This window comes from Mobula birostris, chromosome 3 (assembly GCF_030028105.1).
Source record: "Mobula birostris isolate sMobBir1 chromosome 3, sMobBir1.hap1, whole genome shotgun sequence".
In the NCBI taxonomy this organism is placed as follows: Eukaryota; Metazoa; Chordata; class Chondrichthyes; order Myliobatiformes; family Myliobatidae; genus Mobula; species Mobula birostris.
Window position 1 is genome coordinate 42379065 of NC_092372.1, and position 14913 is coordinate 42393977.

The 14913-nt window shown below is 38.3% G+C and overlaps 1 protein-coding gene across 1 annotated transcript in view; it reads left to right on the forward strand.

The window, feature by feature from the left end:
* LOC140195660 (uncharacterized) overlaps positions 1 to 14913 on the forward strand; it is a 52768-nt gene that overhangs the window by 11560 nt on the left and 26295 nt on the right. Inside the window, exons 3-4 of the mRNA XM_072254378.1 lie at positions 141 to 291; positions 12299 to 12571. Coding sequence (XP_072110479.1) covers positions 141 to 291; positions 12299 to 12571 — 424 coding nt within the window. The remainder of the gene's footprint in view (positions 1 to 140; positions 292 to 12298; positions 12572 to 14913) is intronic.

A 14913-nucleotide genomic window follows, 5' to 3' on the forward strand; every position in this document is an offset into this window, starting at 1 on the left:
AGCTTTATGCGTTTATAACTGTAATCACTTGGAATTCTCTTGAAAGCCTCCAAATTTTCACATATTTTAAAGTGGATGATATAATAAACTGCTTGCATCTTAATTCATACTCTCCACATTAAAAAAATTGTCTTATTTAGTTTTTTTAAAAACAGGCAAGTCCAAGTAGTTCTTGGAATTGATTCACTGAGAAGTAATGAAATCTCGCAGCAAGTATTGAATGTGAAGCGTAAAATTCCACATGAGTGTTTTGACGTTAAAAGCAAAGAAAATGACATCATGTTGCTCCAAGTAAGTGATTGATTATTTTGTAGTAATGTACGTTGTACTGTAACACAAAGGGAGCAATCTATCTAAATTCAGGTGCCTAAATGTTAAACCCTAATAATCTGCTGTCCGACCACAGGGAAATCCCATGGTTGAAGAACTGGTTCACCAGATAATGTTTGGTGTTTCCCCGTACCCATTCAGATGAGCCCCGGTTCCTGCATTCTCTTCTGACTCCTTGGAGCTCCAGTTCCTATAATTCCTACCATCTAACTAAGGCCTTGTCCCATGCCCTCCTCCAACTCATCATGACCCTGGGTTTTGTTTTTCTTCTTCTTCCTCTTTTTTCTTCCTCTCCTTTTCTTCTTTTCTTCTTTTTCTTCTTCATCTTTTTCTTCTTTTTTTTCTTCTTCTTTCTCTTCCTCCTTTTCTTATTTTTCGACTTTCTTTCTTTCACTTCTTTTTTCTTTTCCTTCTCCTTCGGAGGCAAACAGCTATAAGGCGCATAACTGTCACCTTCTGAACAGGAGTGTGACTCAGGATATCTAAATCCTAAATACTAAAGGTCTCAGCCTGTAATTTTGACTGTTTACTCTGTTCCATAGATGCTGCCTGGCCTGCTGAGTTCCTCCAGAATTTTGTGTGTTGCTTCAGATTTCCAGCATCTGCAGATTTTCTGTTATTTATATATATTCATATTTTATGAAAAAGACCCGTATTCTTAAGGAGCTACACTATATATTTAAAACAAAAATCATGTGATCCTTCTGGCAAAATATTGTTAATGTTAAATTGTATTTTATTCTGTGATAACTTTAAAATCAACCATTCCATCTCTTGATTATATCTTGGACACCTCACCGGTACATGCTCAACTGTTTCTTGTTGATTACAAATCTCACATCTCTCATGATCATCTTTCCACTTCTTTCTCGATATTATAAAGGTGTCTTCCAGTTCTCTCTTCATCCCATTGTTTTCGGCATATTTTTGATTTAATGTTAATAATGTTTTTCTGTTCTCCTTTACTGTAATTTATTTGAATATGCACTTTCGTTCATCTAGTTGTCTCCTTTGCTAATTTATTCGATTTAATACCAATATGAGCTGGAATCCACATCAAGTGTATACAGGGACCCGCCATTTTAAGTCTAAGTGATGTTGGTATTATCTCACATATAATGTCTCATCTTGCCTCTGAATGTAAATCTTTTCCACTCCTGGGTGCTGTGCTTGAATCAGACAATATTACCACTCTCATCGATCTCACTTCCTCCACCCGGTGCAAGGCGAATAGTCCAGCTTTCATTTCACCTGTATCCACTGAGAAATCGTCATGTATCCTCCCTTGCTTTTTCTTTGTAATTTATTTTTTATTGAATTTCATCATCAAACAAACATTTCCACAAGATGTGTCTCAGACACTGACATATGTATCATATAATCATATTTGTCACAAATCTCCACATAATATTTATGCGGCATACACTTATAGAAAGGAGAGGAAAGAAAGAACAATCGAAAGAAGAAAACTACGTACAGAGTAGGTAGTGATTTTTTTTTACAACATATTCATTGACTTGTGAGAATAAAATCAGGCCTATGAGTTAAACCATTTTTTTCCAGTATGAATAAAATTATTCCAACTTATGATTAATAGATGGTGTTATCTTCTCCATTTTGTAAATGTCCATTGTAATTTCCATCCATACATTTAAAGTTGGGCTCTCCTGTGATTACCATTTCCTGGTAAAGGTCTTTTTACCAGCCACCAACAGTACATTCATTAAATAGTTATCTCTTTTCAACCACTCTTGAGGTATATACCCAAAATATATGGTCTTACTCTCTAATGGTATTTCACATTAAAAGATGTCTTGTCAGGCATTATGTATCCCACTCCAATAGTCTTTGATAACGGGACATTCCCAGAAAATACAATAATGGTTTGCATTCTGATTTCCACAAGTTCTCCAGCAAACGGGGGGTTACTATCATAATGGGATTTCTGAGAAGGTGTAATAAAATATCTTATCAAGTTTTTCCACCTGAACTCCCTCCATTTCTGTGAACTGGAACACTTCCATTGATAGCTCCATATTATTGTCCAGTCTTCCTCAGATATTATTATCCCTCCTTCCTTCTCCCATTTTGTTATAATGTATGAAGTCGAATGTGTTTTAAGATTTGACAAACCTTTATACACGCTTGAAGTTATTCTACTACCATTGTCTGAATTATATGCTTTTCTAAATAGCTCTATCAGACATGTACTTATAACCATATAAACCATATAACAATTACAGCATGGAAACAGGCCATCTCAGCCCTTCTAGTCCGTGCTGAATGCTTACTCTCACCTAGTCCCATCTACCTGCTCTCAGCCCATAACCCTCCATTCCTTTCCTGTCCATATACCTATCCAATTTTTTTTTAAATGACAAAATCGAACCTGTCTCCACCACTTCTACTGGAAGCTCGTTCCCCACAGCTACCGTTCTCTGAGAAAAGAAGTTCCCCCTCATGTTACCCCTAAACTTTTGCCCTTTAAATCTCCCCTACTCTCAATGGAAAAAGCCTATCCACGTCAACTCTATCTATCCCCCTCATAATTTTAAATACCTCTATCAAGTCCCCCCTCAGCCTTCTATGCTCCAAGGAATAAAGACCTAACTTGTTCAACCTTTCTCTGTAACTTAGGTGCTGAAACCCAGGTAACATTCTAGTAAATCTCCTCTGTACTCTCTCTATTTTGTTGACATCTTTCCTATAATTCGGTGACCAGAACTGTACACGATACTCCAAATTTGGCCTCACCAATGCCTTGTACAATTTTAACATTACATCCCAACTCCTATACTCAATGCTCCTATACTCAATTCAACTTCATACATTAAAACAAAATGGCAGAAGGAAGGAGGGATAATAATATCTGAGGAAGACTGGACAATAATATGGAGGTATCAATGGAAGTGTTCCAATTCACAGAAATGGAGGGAGTTCAGGTGGAAAAACTTGATAAGATATTTTATTACACCTTCTCAGAAATCCCATTATGATAGTAACCCCCCTGTTTGCTGGAGAAATTGTGGAAATCAGAATGCAAACCATTATCATACTCGAAGGCCAGCATACCAAAAGTTTCTTCACCACCCTATCCAGATGAGATTCCACCTTCAGGGAACTATGCACCATTATTCCTAGATCCCTCTGTTCTACTGCATTCCTTAATGCCCTACCATTTACCATGTATGTCCTATTTTGTTTAGTCCTACCAAAATGTAGCACCTCACACTTATCAGCATTAAACTCCATCTGCATCTTTCATCCCACTCTTCTAACTGGCCTAAATCTCTCTGCAAGCTTTGAAAACCTACTTCATTATCCACAACTCCACCTATTTTAGTATCATCTGCATACTTACTAATCCAATTTACCACCCCATCATCCAGATCATTAATGTATATGACAAACAACATTGGACCCAGTACAGATCCCTGAGGCACACCACTAGTCACTGGCCTCAAACCTGACAAAGCAGTTATCCACCACTACTCTCTGGCATCTCCCATCCAGCCACTGCTAAATCCATTTTACTACTTCAATATTAATACCTAACGATTGAACCTTCCTAACTAACCTCCGTGTGGAACCTCGTCAAAGGACTTACTGAAGTCCATATAGACAACATCCATCACTTTACCCTCGTCAATTTTCCTAGTAACCTCTTCAAAAAATTCAACAAGATTTGTCAAACATGATCTTCCACGTACAAATCCATGTTGACTGTTCCTAATCAGACCCTTTTTATCCAGATAATTATATATACCAACTCGAAGAATACTTTCCATTAATTTACCCACCACTGACGTCAAACTTACAAGCCAATAATTGCTAGGTTTACTCTTAGTACCCTTTTTAAACAATGGAACCACATGAGCAATACGCCAATCCTCCAGCACCATCCCCGTTTCTAATGACATTTGAAATATTTCTGTCAGAGCCCCTGCTATTTCTACACTAACTTCCTTCAAGGTCCTAGGGAATATCCTGTCAGGACCCAGAGCCTTATCCACTTTTATATTCCTTAAAAGTGCCAGTACTTCCTCTTCTTTAATCATCATAGTTTCCATAACTACCCTACTTGTTTCCCTTACTTTACACAATTCAATATCCTTCTCCTTAGTGAATACCGAAGAAAAGGAATTGTTCAAAATCTCCCCCCATCTCTTTTCGCTCCGCACATAGCCGTCCACTCTGATTCTCTAAGGGACCAATTTTAACCCTCACTATTGTTTTGCTATTAATATAACTGTAGAGACCCTTTGGATTTATTTTCACCTTACTTACCAAAGCAACCTCATATCTTCTTTTAGCTTTTCTAATCTCTTTCTTAAGATTCTTTTTACCTTCTTTATATTCCTCGAGCACCTCATTTACCCCATGCTTCCTCTATTTACTGTAGATCTCTCTCTTTTTCCAAACCACGTTTCCAATCCCTTGAAAACCATTGGCTCTCTCATACTTCTAGCCTTTCCTTTCAACCTAACAGGAACATAAAGATTCTGTACCCTCAAAATTTCACCTTTAAATGACCTCCATTTCTCTATTACATCCTTCCCATAAAACAAATTGTCCCAATCCACTCCCTCTTTCTTTTCTTTTTCAATCTTTTTATTAGTTTCACAAAATATAAACATGACAAAAGAGTAATACAAAGTTATTGGGAATACATTGTTATAATTAACATGAGTAATTATAAAATTAAAAAATTAATTGACAAAACTCCCAATCATAAAGGATACCAATGAATAATACAGAACAAAGAGAAATAACTAGAAAAAAATCATGAAAAAGGAAAAAAAAATAACCCTCCCCTCAAAAAAACTAATCTAAACAGAATTAATCAACTAAACTAAAAAAAAGACCTGAGCTGTTTTAACATCACAAAAAATGGGAAAAATGAAAAATCTTAGTGTTGACGACTCCGTTCCTCTCAACCAACACTACAGAGAAGTAAAATAAGTTTGGAAATGGTCAAATTACACCATATGAAAGTGCTGAATAAATGGCCTCCAAGTCTTTTTGAATTTAATAGAAGGGTCATAAACCACACTTCTAATTTTTTCCAAATTTAAACACAACAGAGTTTGTGAGAACCAGTGAAATATAGTAGGGGGGTTAATCTCTTTCCAATTCAGCAAAATGGATCTTTTAGCCATTAAAGTAAGAAATGCAATCATCTGATGAGCTGAAGAGGTTAAATGATTTAATTCTATCATTGGTAGCCCAAAAATAGCAGTAATTGGGTGAGGTTGTAAGTCTATATTCAAAACCATTGAAATAATATCAAAAATGTCTTCCCAATATTTTTTCAACAAAGGACATGACAAAAACATGTGAGTTAAAGAACCTATCTCGGAATGACATCTATCACATATAGGATTTATATAAGAGTAATAACAGGATAATTTATCTTTGGACATATGAGCCCTGCGTACTACTTTAAACTGTATCAACGCATGCTTAGCACATATAGAGGATGAAGTAACTAATTGAAGAATTTTTTCCCATTTTTCAATCGGTATAATAATATTAAGTTCTCTTTCCCAATCAGTTTTAATTTTATTAGATGCATCAGGACATAAATTCATAATTATATTACAGGTTTCCCCTGCCATCCGAAGGTAGAGCATTCCTATGAAACGGTTTGTAAGCCGAAATGTCGTAAAGCAAAGAAGCAATTACCATATATTTAAATGGGAAAATTTTGTGAGCGTTCGCAGACCCAAATATAACCTAACAAATCATACCAAATAACATATAAAATCTAAAATAACAGTAACATTAGTAAAAGCAGGAATGATATGATAAATACACAGCCTATATAAGGTAGAAATACTTCTTTACAACGATTGCCTGCACAGATCTCCGTAGCGAAAATCTCACGCAAGCGCTATTGGCATAAACGCGCTCTCCAGTAACCTTTAAACTATGAAGCTGCCAAATCTACCAAATAACACGTAAAAATACACAGCCTATATAAAGTAGAAATAATGTATGTACAGTGTAGTATCACTTACTGGAATTGGGAAAACAGCGCCGAGCACACTGATGATGGTGTGTTAGACTGAGTCATCGCAGACTGGGTAGTGCAGTGGCCCCCACCCTCCGGGCCGCCGACCCGATACATTGCCATGAAGAACGCAGCGGTAGCCGGGAGGCACACAGCACATCGTTAAGAAAAAAGCCAAAATAAACATGCTAATTAATTAGGTGCTGCCCGGCACGTAAATGTCGCGCAGATCAGAGGCGATTGCTGATTGCATCACCTCTGATCTGGGCCAATAATTACGTGCTAGGCGGCACCTAATTAATTAGCATGTTTATTTCGGCTTTTTCCTTAAAGATGTGCTGTGTGCCTCCTGGCTACCACTGCGTTCTTCGCGAATCGGTACAGTATCTGTCCGGGGCCCGGGTGTTGGGGTGGTGGGACACGGGGGTGTCATCTCATCGTCGATCAGGGCAGGCAGCTCATCTTCTCCTATGACTGCCCGCCTCGATGTCGAAGGTCAAGGTTCGTTGTCTGCTGTGGCTGATGTGGAAGGCTTGCTTGACTGCTGAGCCTCGTGCATTTTTCTATCATACAGTTGTTTGTAAGCACTCAAACCATCCTGCAAATATCCCCTAAACCTACGTACCTTTTCAAAATTAATGTCGTACTTTATCATTGCAACGAAAATCTTATGCAGTTGCTTCACTTTCTGCATTCGGATTCGATTGTTATCCTTTCCTCTTCCAATTGCATCAGCTCTTCATCTATCAGGTCTTGGTCATGGGATGCCAAAACCTCTTCAACATCATCTTCGTCAACTTCCACAAGCCAAACTCACTTTGTCCTTGTTTCGTTCACCATGATCGAAACGCTTAATTATGTCTAGTTTTACGCTAAGTGTAACAACCTTACTCTTTCAGGCTTTTCTGACACCTTAGAACTCACCTTGCTAACAGCTGCTCAATGCCACGTGTTTCAGCAATGCCGTTCGAATCCGGGGCAGAGCGGCTGCCTTTTATCACACGCTGATTTTTTCGCTCGCTGATTTTTTATCATGCGTTGCCTTTCTTCATAACAGTGAAAATACCTCTGAAAGCGAAGACAGGGTACTCACGTAGGTCTTTCGTAACAGTGAGATTTCGTAAAGCGAACATTCGAAAAGCAGGGGACACCTGTATAAATAATTGCTACAACACCTTTCTGAGAGAGATTTAAATCTAAAATTTTTTCCAAAATATCCATTGGATATGAGTGTGGAAAATTAAGAGAAACAGTAATTAAAAAGTTTCTAACCTGTAGATATCTAAAAAAGTGAGATCTGGGTAAATTATATTTATTAGATAATTGATCAAAGAACATAAAACAATTATCCAAAAATAAATCACGAAATCATACTATACCTTTGATTTTCTAGTCAGAATAAGCTTGATCCATAGTGGAAAGTTGAAAAAAGAAATTAGATATAATAGGACTTGCTAAAATAAATTGATTCAACCCAAAAAATTTTCAAAATTGAAACCATATATGTAAAGTATGCTTAACTATTGGATTACTCATTTGTTCTCCTCCTAAATCCTTTCGCATCTCCTCAAAGTTAGTCTTTCTCCAATCAAAAATCTCAACCCTGGGTCCAGTCCTATCCTTCTCCATAATTATATTGAAACTAATGGTATTGTGATCACTGGACCCGAAGTGTTCCCCAACACATACCTCCGTCACCTGACCTATCTCATTCCCTAACAGAAGATCCAACACTGCTCCTTCTCTAGTTGGTACCTCTATGTATTGCTGCAAAAAACTATCCTGTACACATTTTACAAAGTCTAAACCATCCAGCCCTTTTACAGAATGGGCTTCCCAGTCTATGTGTGGAAAATTAAAATCTCCCACAATCACAACCTTGTGCTTACTACAAATATCTGCTATCTCCTTACGAATTTACTCCTCCAATTCTCACTCCCCATTAGGTGGTCTATAATACACCCCTATAAGTGTTATTATACCTTTCCCATTCCTCAATTTGCCTTGGTTACATTTTTAACTGTCCTATTAACATACTGTTGCATCTGTAAATACCGGTAAAAGTATTGTTTTTCTAATAAGTGTTTCTCTTTGAGCATTTCAAAACTGAACAGTGTTCCTTCTTTCATTATATTGCAAATAGCTGTTACTCCTTTAGTTGTCCAGACCTTAAATCTAGCATCCAGTTTATTCGGCGTAAAATCTGAGTGATATGCACACTATTTAAGAATCGCAATGTCTCTCCCTAGTTTATATTCTTTTATAATAATTTTCCATATTTTAAGAGTCCATTTTACCCACGGGTTGTCAATATTATTTACGTAACTTTGTAGGTTGTTATCAGCCAAAATTGCCTGTATGGGGATGGAAAGTATCCTCTCCTCAATGTTTTTCCTTTGAGTGTCATATGATGTGTTGCACCAGCACATCACGGCTCTCAACAGTGCTGCAAAATAATAATCTCAAAGAGAAGGTAGGCCCCATCCCCCCCTTTTCCTTGGCTAATTGCAAAGTTTTGAGATGAACCTTAGGCCTTTTACCCTGCCATATATATCTTGATAGCATCTTGTTCAATTCATTAAATTGATTTTGGTTAATCTCTACTAATAAGGGTCTGAAAGAGATATAGTAGTCTGGGCAGTATGATCATTTTAATAGATTCAATCCTTTTAACCCAATTAACCGAATCAAATGCCTTTTCAGCATCCACGCTTATCACTATTGCTTCAATTTCATTTTTTTTTATGATCCATAATGTGAAGTGTGCTTCATAAATTGTCTTGTGTTTGACGTTGTTGTATAAAACCTGTCTGATCATTATGTATCAGTATGGGTAGAAACTCTTCCAATCATTTGGCCATGATGGAGGTAAATATTCTATAATCCACATTTAGAACAGAGACTGGTCTAAATGACCGACATTCCATTTTATCCTTGCCTTCTTTCGGTACAGCTGAGATTATTGCCTCCTTCCAGCTGGGTGGCATTTGCGCCTTTCTCAGGGCCCAGTTCAGTGTGGGGAGTAACTCACTTCTAAAGTCTTTATACCACTCTGCCGTATATCCATCTGATCCTGGTGACCTGCTTAATTTAAGCCTACTAATGGCAGTTTTTAGTTCAGCTTCAGTTATGTCAGCAGTCATTGTTTTATTTTGTTCTTTGCTTAACGTGGGTAACTCTAAAGAATTCAGGAAGGTGTGAGTTTGGGTTATGCTTCCCCTTGGAACTTTGGAATATAGACTTTTGGAAAGCATTTCAAAAGCTTCTTCAATATCAGTTAGCTTATTTTTTTTTATCACTTTTGATCTTGGATCCCTAATTCTATGAATTGTATTTTCTGCAATTTTTTTTTCAGTTTCCACGCCAGTATTTTCATAGATTTAGATCCACCTTCATAGTGTCTCTGTTTCAGAAACATTAAATTTTTTCTAATTTCTTGTGTTATCAAACTGTTAATATCATTACTAATTTTTTAAGTTTCCTCTAGTATATCCTGTGCCAAACTCAATTTGTGTTTTTTCTAGTCCCTTCAGCTTATTTTGTAATTCCTCTAATGTTTTATTCCTTATTTTTTTCTCATATGAAGATAGCACTATAACTTTCCCTCATAAGACAGCCTTCAGAGTATCCCATGGAATGGGAGGTGAAACCACTCCATTTTCATTGAATTCTAAGTAAAGACCAATTTCTTTTTTAATTTGTTCCTTAAAATAGGGATCATTGAATAGACTTGCGTTTAGTTTCCAAATAGTATTCTTTGGTTGTAGGTCAAAATCAACAGATAAATATATAGATGAATGGTCACTTACATCTATTGTCCCAATTCCACAGGTGACTATTTTGTCTCTATCTTTTCCAAATGTTATGAAATAGTCTATTCTTGTATATACAGAAGGGGGGAGGGGGGGCAGAATAATGAGCGTAATCCCTTCTGTCGAGGAAAAGGTCCCTCCATATATCAATTAGACCAACATCCTCAAAAAGTGTGTTAACTTTCTTATGTAAGGACTTTGTTTCATAAGTTTTTCTATTGGAAGAATCTAACTTTGGTTGTAATTGTAAATTTAAGTCTCCCCCACATATCAAGAGACCTTCTGTTTCCGTTACCATAATATTAGTAATTTTCTGGAAGAAACTAATATCACTTTCTGGGGGTGCATATATATTCAATAAAGTAACTGGATTTCTATTTATATTCCCCCTTACCAGAATATATCTGCCCTCCTTATCTCTCATTTCGAATACTTTTTCAAAATTTAGCTTGTCTGAGATGAGAATAGCCACCCCTCTTCTATGTCCTGATTTATATGAGGAGAAAAAGAAATTAGTGAAGCCCATTCTCTTTAATTTTCAAGCTCATTATCACTTAAGTGAGTTTCCTGTAAATATACTACATGGGCTTGTTCTTTTTTCATTTTTGATAGAATTTTACTGCACTTGACTGGATTCAACAGCCCATTAACATTAAAAGAAAGGAATTTTACTTTGCCCTTCGCCATGTGTATTTATCTGTTAGTACATCATTGAAATCTGCAGAATAGAACTTAATCAATCTACTCCCTGAACAAATAAGAGCCAAGAAACGCGAATAATAAAAAAAAGGTAACAAAGGTGTGATTCCAAGGCTGGGGTCTCTAGATGACCCTGGGTTGAGCTAGAAGAAACGTCTAGCCGTGGGGGATAGCCCCTCCTGCCTGTGAGTTGAGGGCCCCCGCTGCAGTATCTATAAAAGTAAGTTAAAAAAATCTATGTCCATTACACAGAAATGATTTCCCTGTGTATTCCTCCCATGTATATATTCTCATTTAGGTGGGGAAAAAGGAATGAATGAATGAATTTTTAAAAATTAGGTAATATAAAATCCACATTATAATACGTATTTATCGAGATAGGTATATCACCATCTATTTTTGCTTCCGTTTAGTTTATCAATGCTTTTAAAATTAGCCAAACCTTATGGCTCTTCTGGAGGAGGTGAGAACTGACAGTCTCTTCCTAATATCCTTCTCTCGTCCTGTTCCCATCCCCTGCTTTCTCGGTTCTCTTACTATTTCCCAAGCAGATCGGGATAACTGCTCAGCCAGACTTTCTCCTCACTTGCTTTTAATGTTAAAATCAGGCATGACAAATCCTACCCCGAATCTACCATTACCGTTTTGGAGCATCTGTGTGTATATTTGTAAATATCCATAATAATTGCTATTTACATAAGGTTCAACTTTATCTTGATTTAAAATCTCTTCTCTATTTTTCTGTCTCCTTTCAAAAATCCACCCCAGTGCTTCACACAGCATGGAGGCACCCCAGGAAAAGGCACTGTAGTGCCCACTGCCCTATTACCAATTCCCGTCCTTTCTGCAATAGTCCATTCAAAACTTCTGATTTTCTTTCTTTCCTTTCCCCAGCATGGATCTAAAAGCTGTTTAGATGGATGATTTTCTCCATGCCCTTGTAGGTTTATCCAATAGGCTAACGTAAGCTGCGTTCTTCTCAGTTCCAGAGGTGTGTCTCCCAACTTCAACTGGTACAATCTCTCCGGACACTAAGTTCTGGAGGAACTCATCAGGCCAGGCACCATCTATGGAAAAGAGTCAACAGTTGAAGTTTTTGGCCGAAATCTTGGCCCAAAATGTTGACTGTACTCTTTTCCACAGATGCCGCCTGGCCTGCTGAGTCCTTCTAGCGTTTTGAGTGTGTTGCTTGGTTTTCCCGCATCTGCAGATTTCCTGGTCTTTGATCTCTCCAGAGCGGTGAACCATTTGCTGCGTGCCGCAATATTTATCGCGGAAGGCTTAAGAATACCTGTTTCGAGTTGCTGGGGCGGAGTGGCTCAGAGGACCAGAAGGACCTACACCGTGCTGTATCGCTAAATTAAAATAAATAAAATATAAATAAACATGCTAGAGGTCTTATGTGCAGAAATAAGACAAAACCAATGTTTTTTATTTGCTACAGCTGGAGTCTAAGGCAGAACTTAACAAGTTTGTGGGCCTTCTACCACTGCCACACAAGGAATCGGATTTGAAAGAGGGAACGGTCTGCACGGTTGCGGGATGGGGAACAACAAAAGCAAACTCAAACAAAGCATCTGATTCGCTCAGAGAAGCAGACGTAACCATCATAGACAGAAAAACGTGCAACAGTCGGAAGTATTATAACCGCCAGCCCTTAATAACTGAGAATATGCTTTGTGCTGGTGACAAAAAGGGAAGGAGAGATGCATGCTTTGTAAGTTGGATTGTAAAAAAATACAGTAGCAATAATTGAACATAATTAGAATTGTCTTCTATGCAAGTTTAGATTCAGTCTTTTCTGGTGCTCTAAGCTATGAGGCTGTTTCATAGATTTTATCAAACTGAATCCATCAGAAGAATAAGGATCTCATTGAAACCTATGGAATATTGAACAGCTTAGATAGATTGGAGGTGTAGAGGATGTTTCCTACAGTGGGGGAGTCTAGGCGCAGCCTCAGAATACAAAGCTGTCCCTTTCAAACAGAGATGAGAAGGAATGCCTTTAACCAGAACGTGGTGAATCTATGGATGGCTGTGGAGGCCAAGGGTCATTGGAGATATTTAAGGTGGAGGTTGATAGGTTCTTGATTGGTGCGGGTGGCAGGGGTTATGGGGAGAAGGCAGGAGAGTGGAGCTGAAAGGATAAGAGATCAGCCATGACGGATTGGCAAAGCAGACTTGTTGGGTCAAATAGTCTAATTCTGCTCCTTTGGCTTATGGCCTAAGTACATCCTTTCATGTACTGAAATTCTCAGTGCATCATAAATAAGTAGATTTTAAACATTTCAGTGCACTCTATTTGGTCCGCGGTATGGGCATCGCTGGTCAGGCATGGGAACTGGGGAATGCCTGAGGGGGATATAGGAAGGATACTTGGGCCATGGAAAGTGATGTGGTTGGGGCAAAAATACTTATGGGGATTTGGGGAATGAAACACTGAAGGAATCGAAAATACAAATTCCAGATCTTCCGTCCTTTTAATTCCCCAAATATTTCTCTTGGTGTGATATCATTGGTCAATCCGCACTGCTCCCAGGAATTTGGCGCTGGCCGCTGTGAATATTAGCTTCCTTGTGAGTGGGAAGCTTACCAGGGATGGCTGATGGTCCAACTGAGGAATCCAGAGTAACATCATAGCCATGCAGAGAAGCCCAGTCCCCCAGAATCATTGACCTCAGGTTTTATTCTCATTTGTAAACTGGAATATTCATGGGCTGCAGAACCTGGATCTGCACCAAATTCACACCTTTAATGCTCGCATTGAAGTGAAGGCATGCAGTTCAATGCTGGTCAGACCTTAAATTCCTATGGTTAATCTGAGTTGTATTCCTATTTTGCAGGGCAATTAAGGAGATTGCCAGCAGTCTGCACTCTACACTCTACAGGACCTCTCAGATAGGTCCTATCAGAAAATTGCATGGCATTGCACTTTAACCCTGCAAGGACTCAATATACATGTTTCTTTGGATTGTTTTTTGACAACAAGCAGGAGCCATTGAAAATGATGGGCATTACTGTAGCTCTTCTTCCTTTGAAATGGGTGCCTGGGAATATTTGGGACCTGACCTCGTGAGGTGAACCAGAAGTCAGGAAGGTCAGAGAGTACAAGAAATAGAAGCAGATCACAAGGCCCCTCCAGTCCATTCCTCCATTCAACATGATTATGGCTGATCTGGTCCAGACTCTTCTGCCAAATGCTCTAGCCTTCAATTCCACACTTTTTCAAAAGTGTATTTATCTCCACTTGAAATACTTCCAAAGACCTGGTCTGCATGCCGATTTGTGTTAGAGAGTTCCAGAGATCCATTATCCTCAAGAAAATTTTTCTACACACTCAGTTTTAATTGACCAGGCCCTTATTTTGAAACTACACTTCCACCCCACTTCAGACTCTCCCAATAATGAAAAATTTCAATATCTACCTTGTCACACTCCACTCCACATAGCCAAGTGGTTAAGGCGTTCGTCTAGTTACCTCAAATTCGCTAGATCGAGCCTCAGCTGTGGCAGCGTGTTTGTGCCCTTGAGCAAGGCACTTAATCACACATTGCTCTAGTCTGTGCGAGGAGTGGAGCCCCACACAGACTTCCAATCTGCGCCTTATAAGGTATGAAAATGCACGACACAGGCCTCCTATGGTCTGAGTCAACGTTCCCTCCCCTCCCCACACTCCAAAGGATCTTGTATCTTTCAATAAGACCACCCCTCATTTACTAAACTAGTACATTAAACTCCATTTGCCAAGTCACCCACTCAGTCCATCTGCATCCTAGTTTGGAGGCTGAATATCCTCAGTAAATTCACTTCGACAAATTTTTTCTTAAAATTGGATACGTACTCTATATTGTCTCCTTCTCCAAGTCATTAACATAAATGGTAAATCATGAAGGTAGTAATTGATCCCTGTGCTATAGTTTTCCAGCATGAAAAAGTCCCATTTGTTCCAACTCTTTGTTTTCACACATGACAGCCAGTTTTGAATCCATCCTAGCACTCTTATCTTCAATGCTATTAATTTATGCACCAAAGGTTTATGTAACATCTGATTAAGTGCCT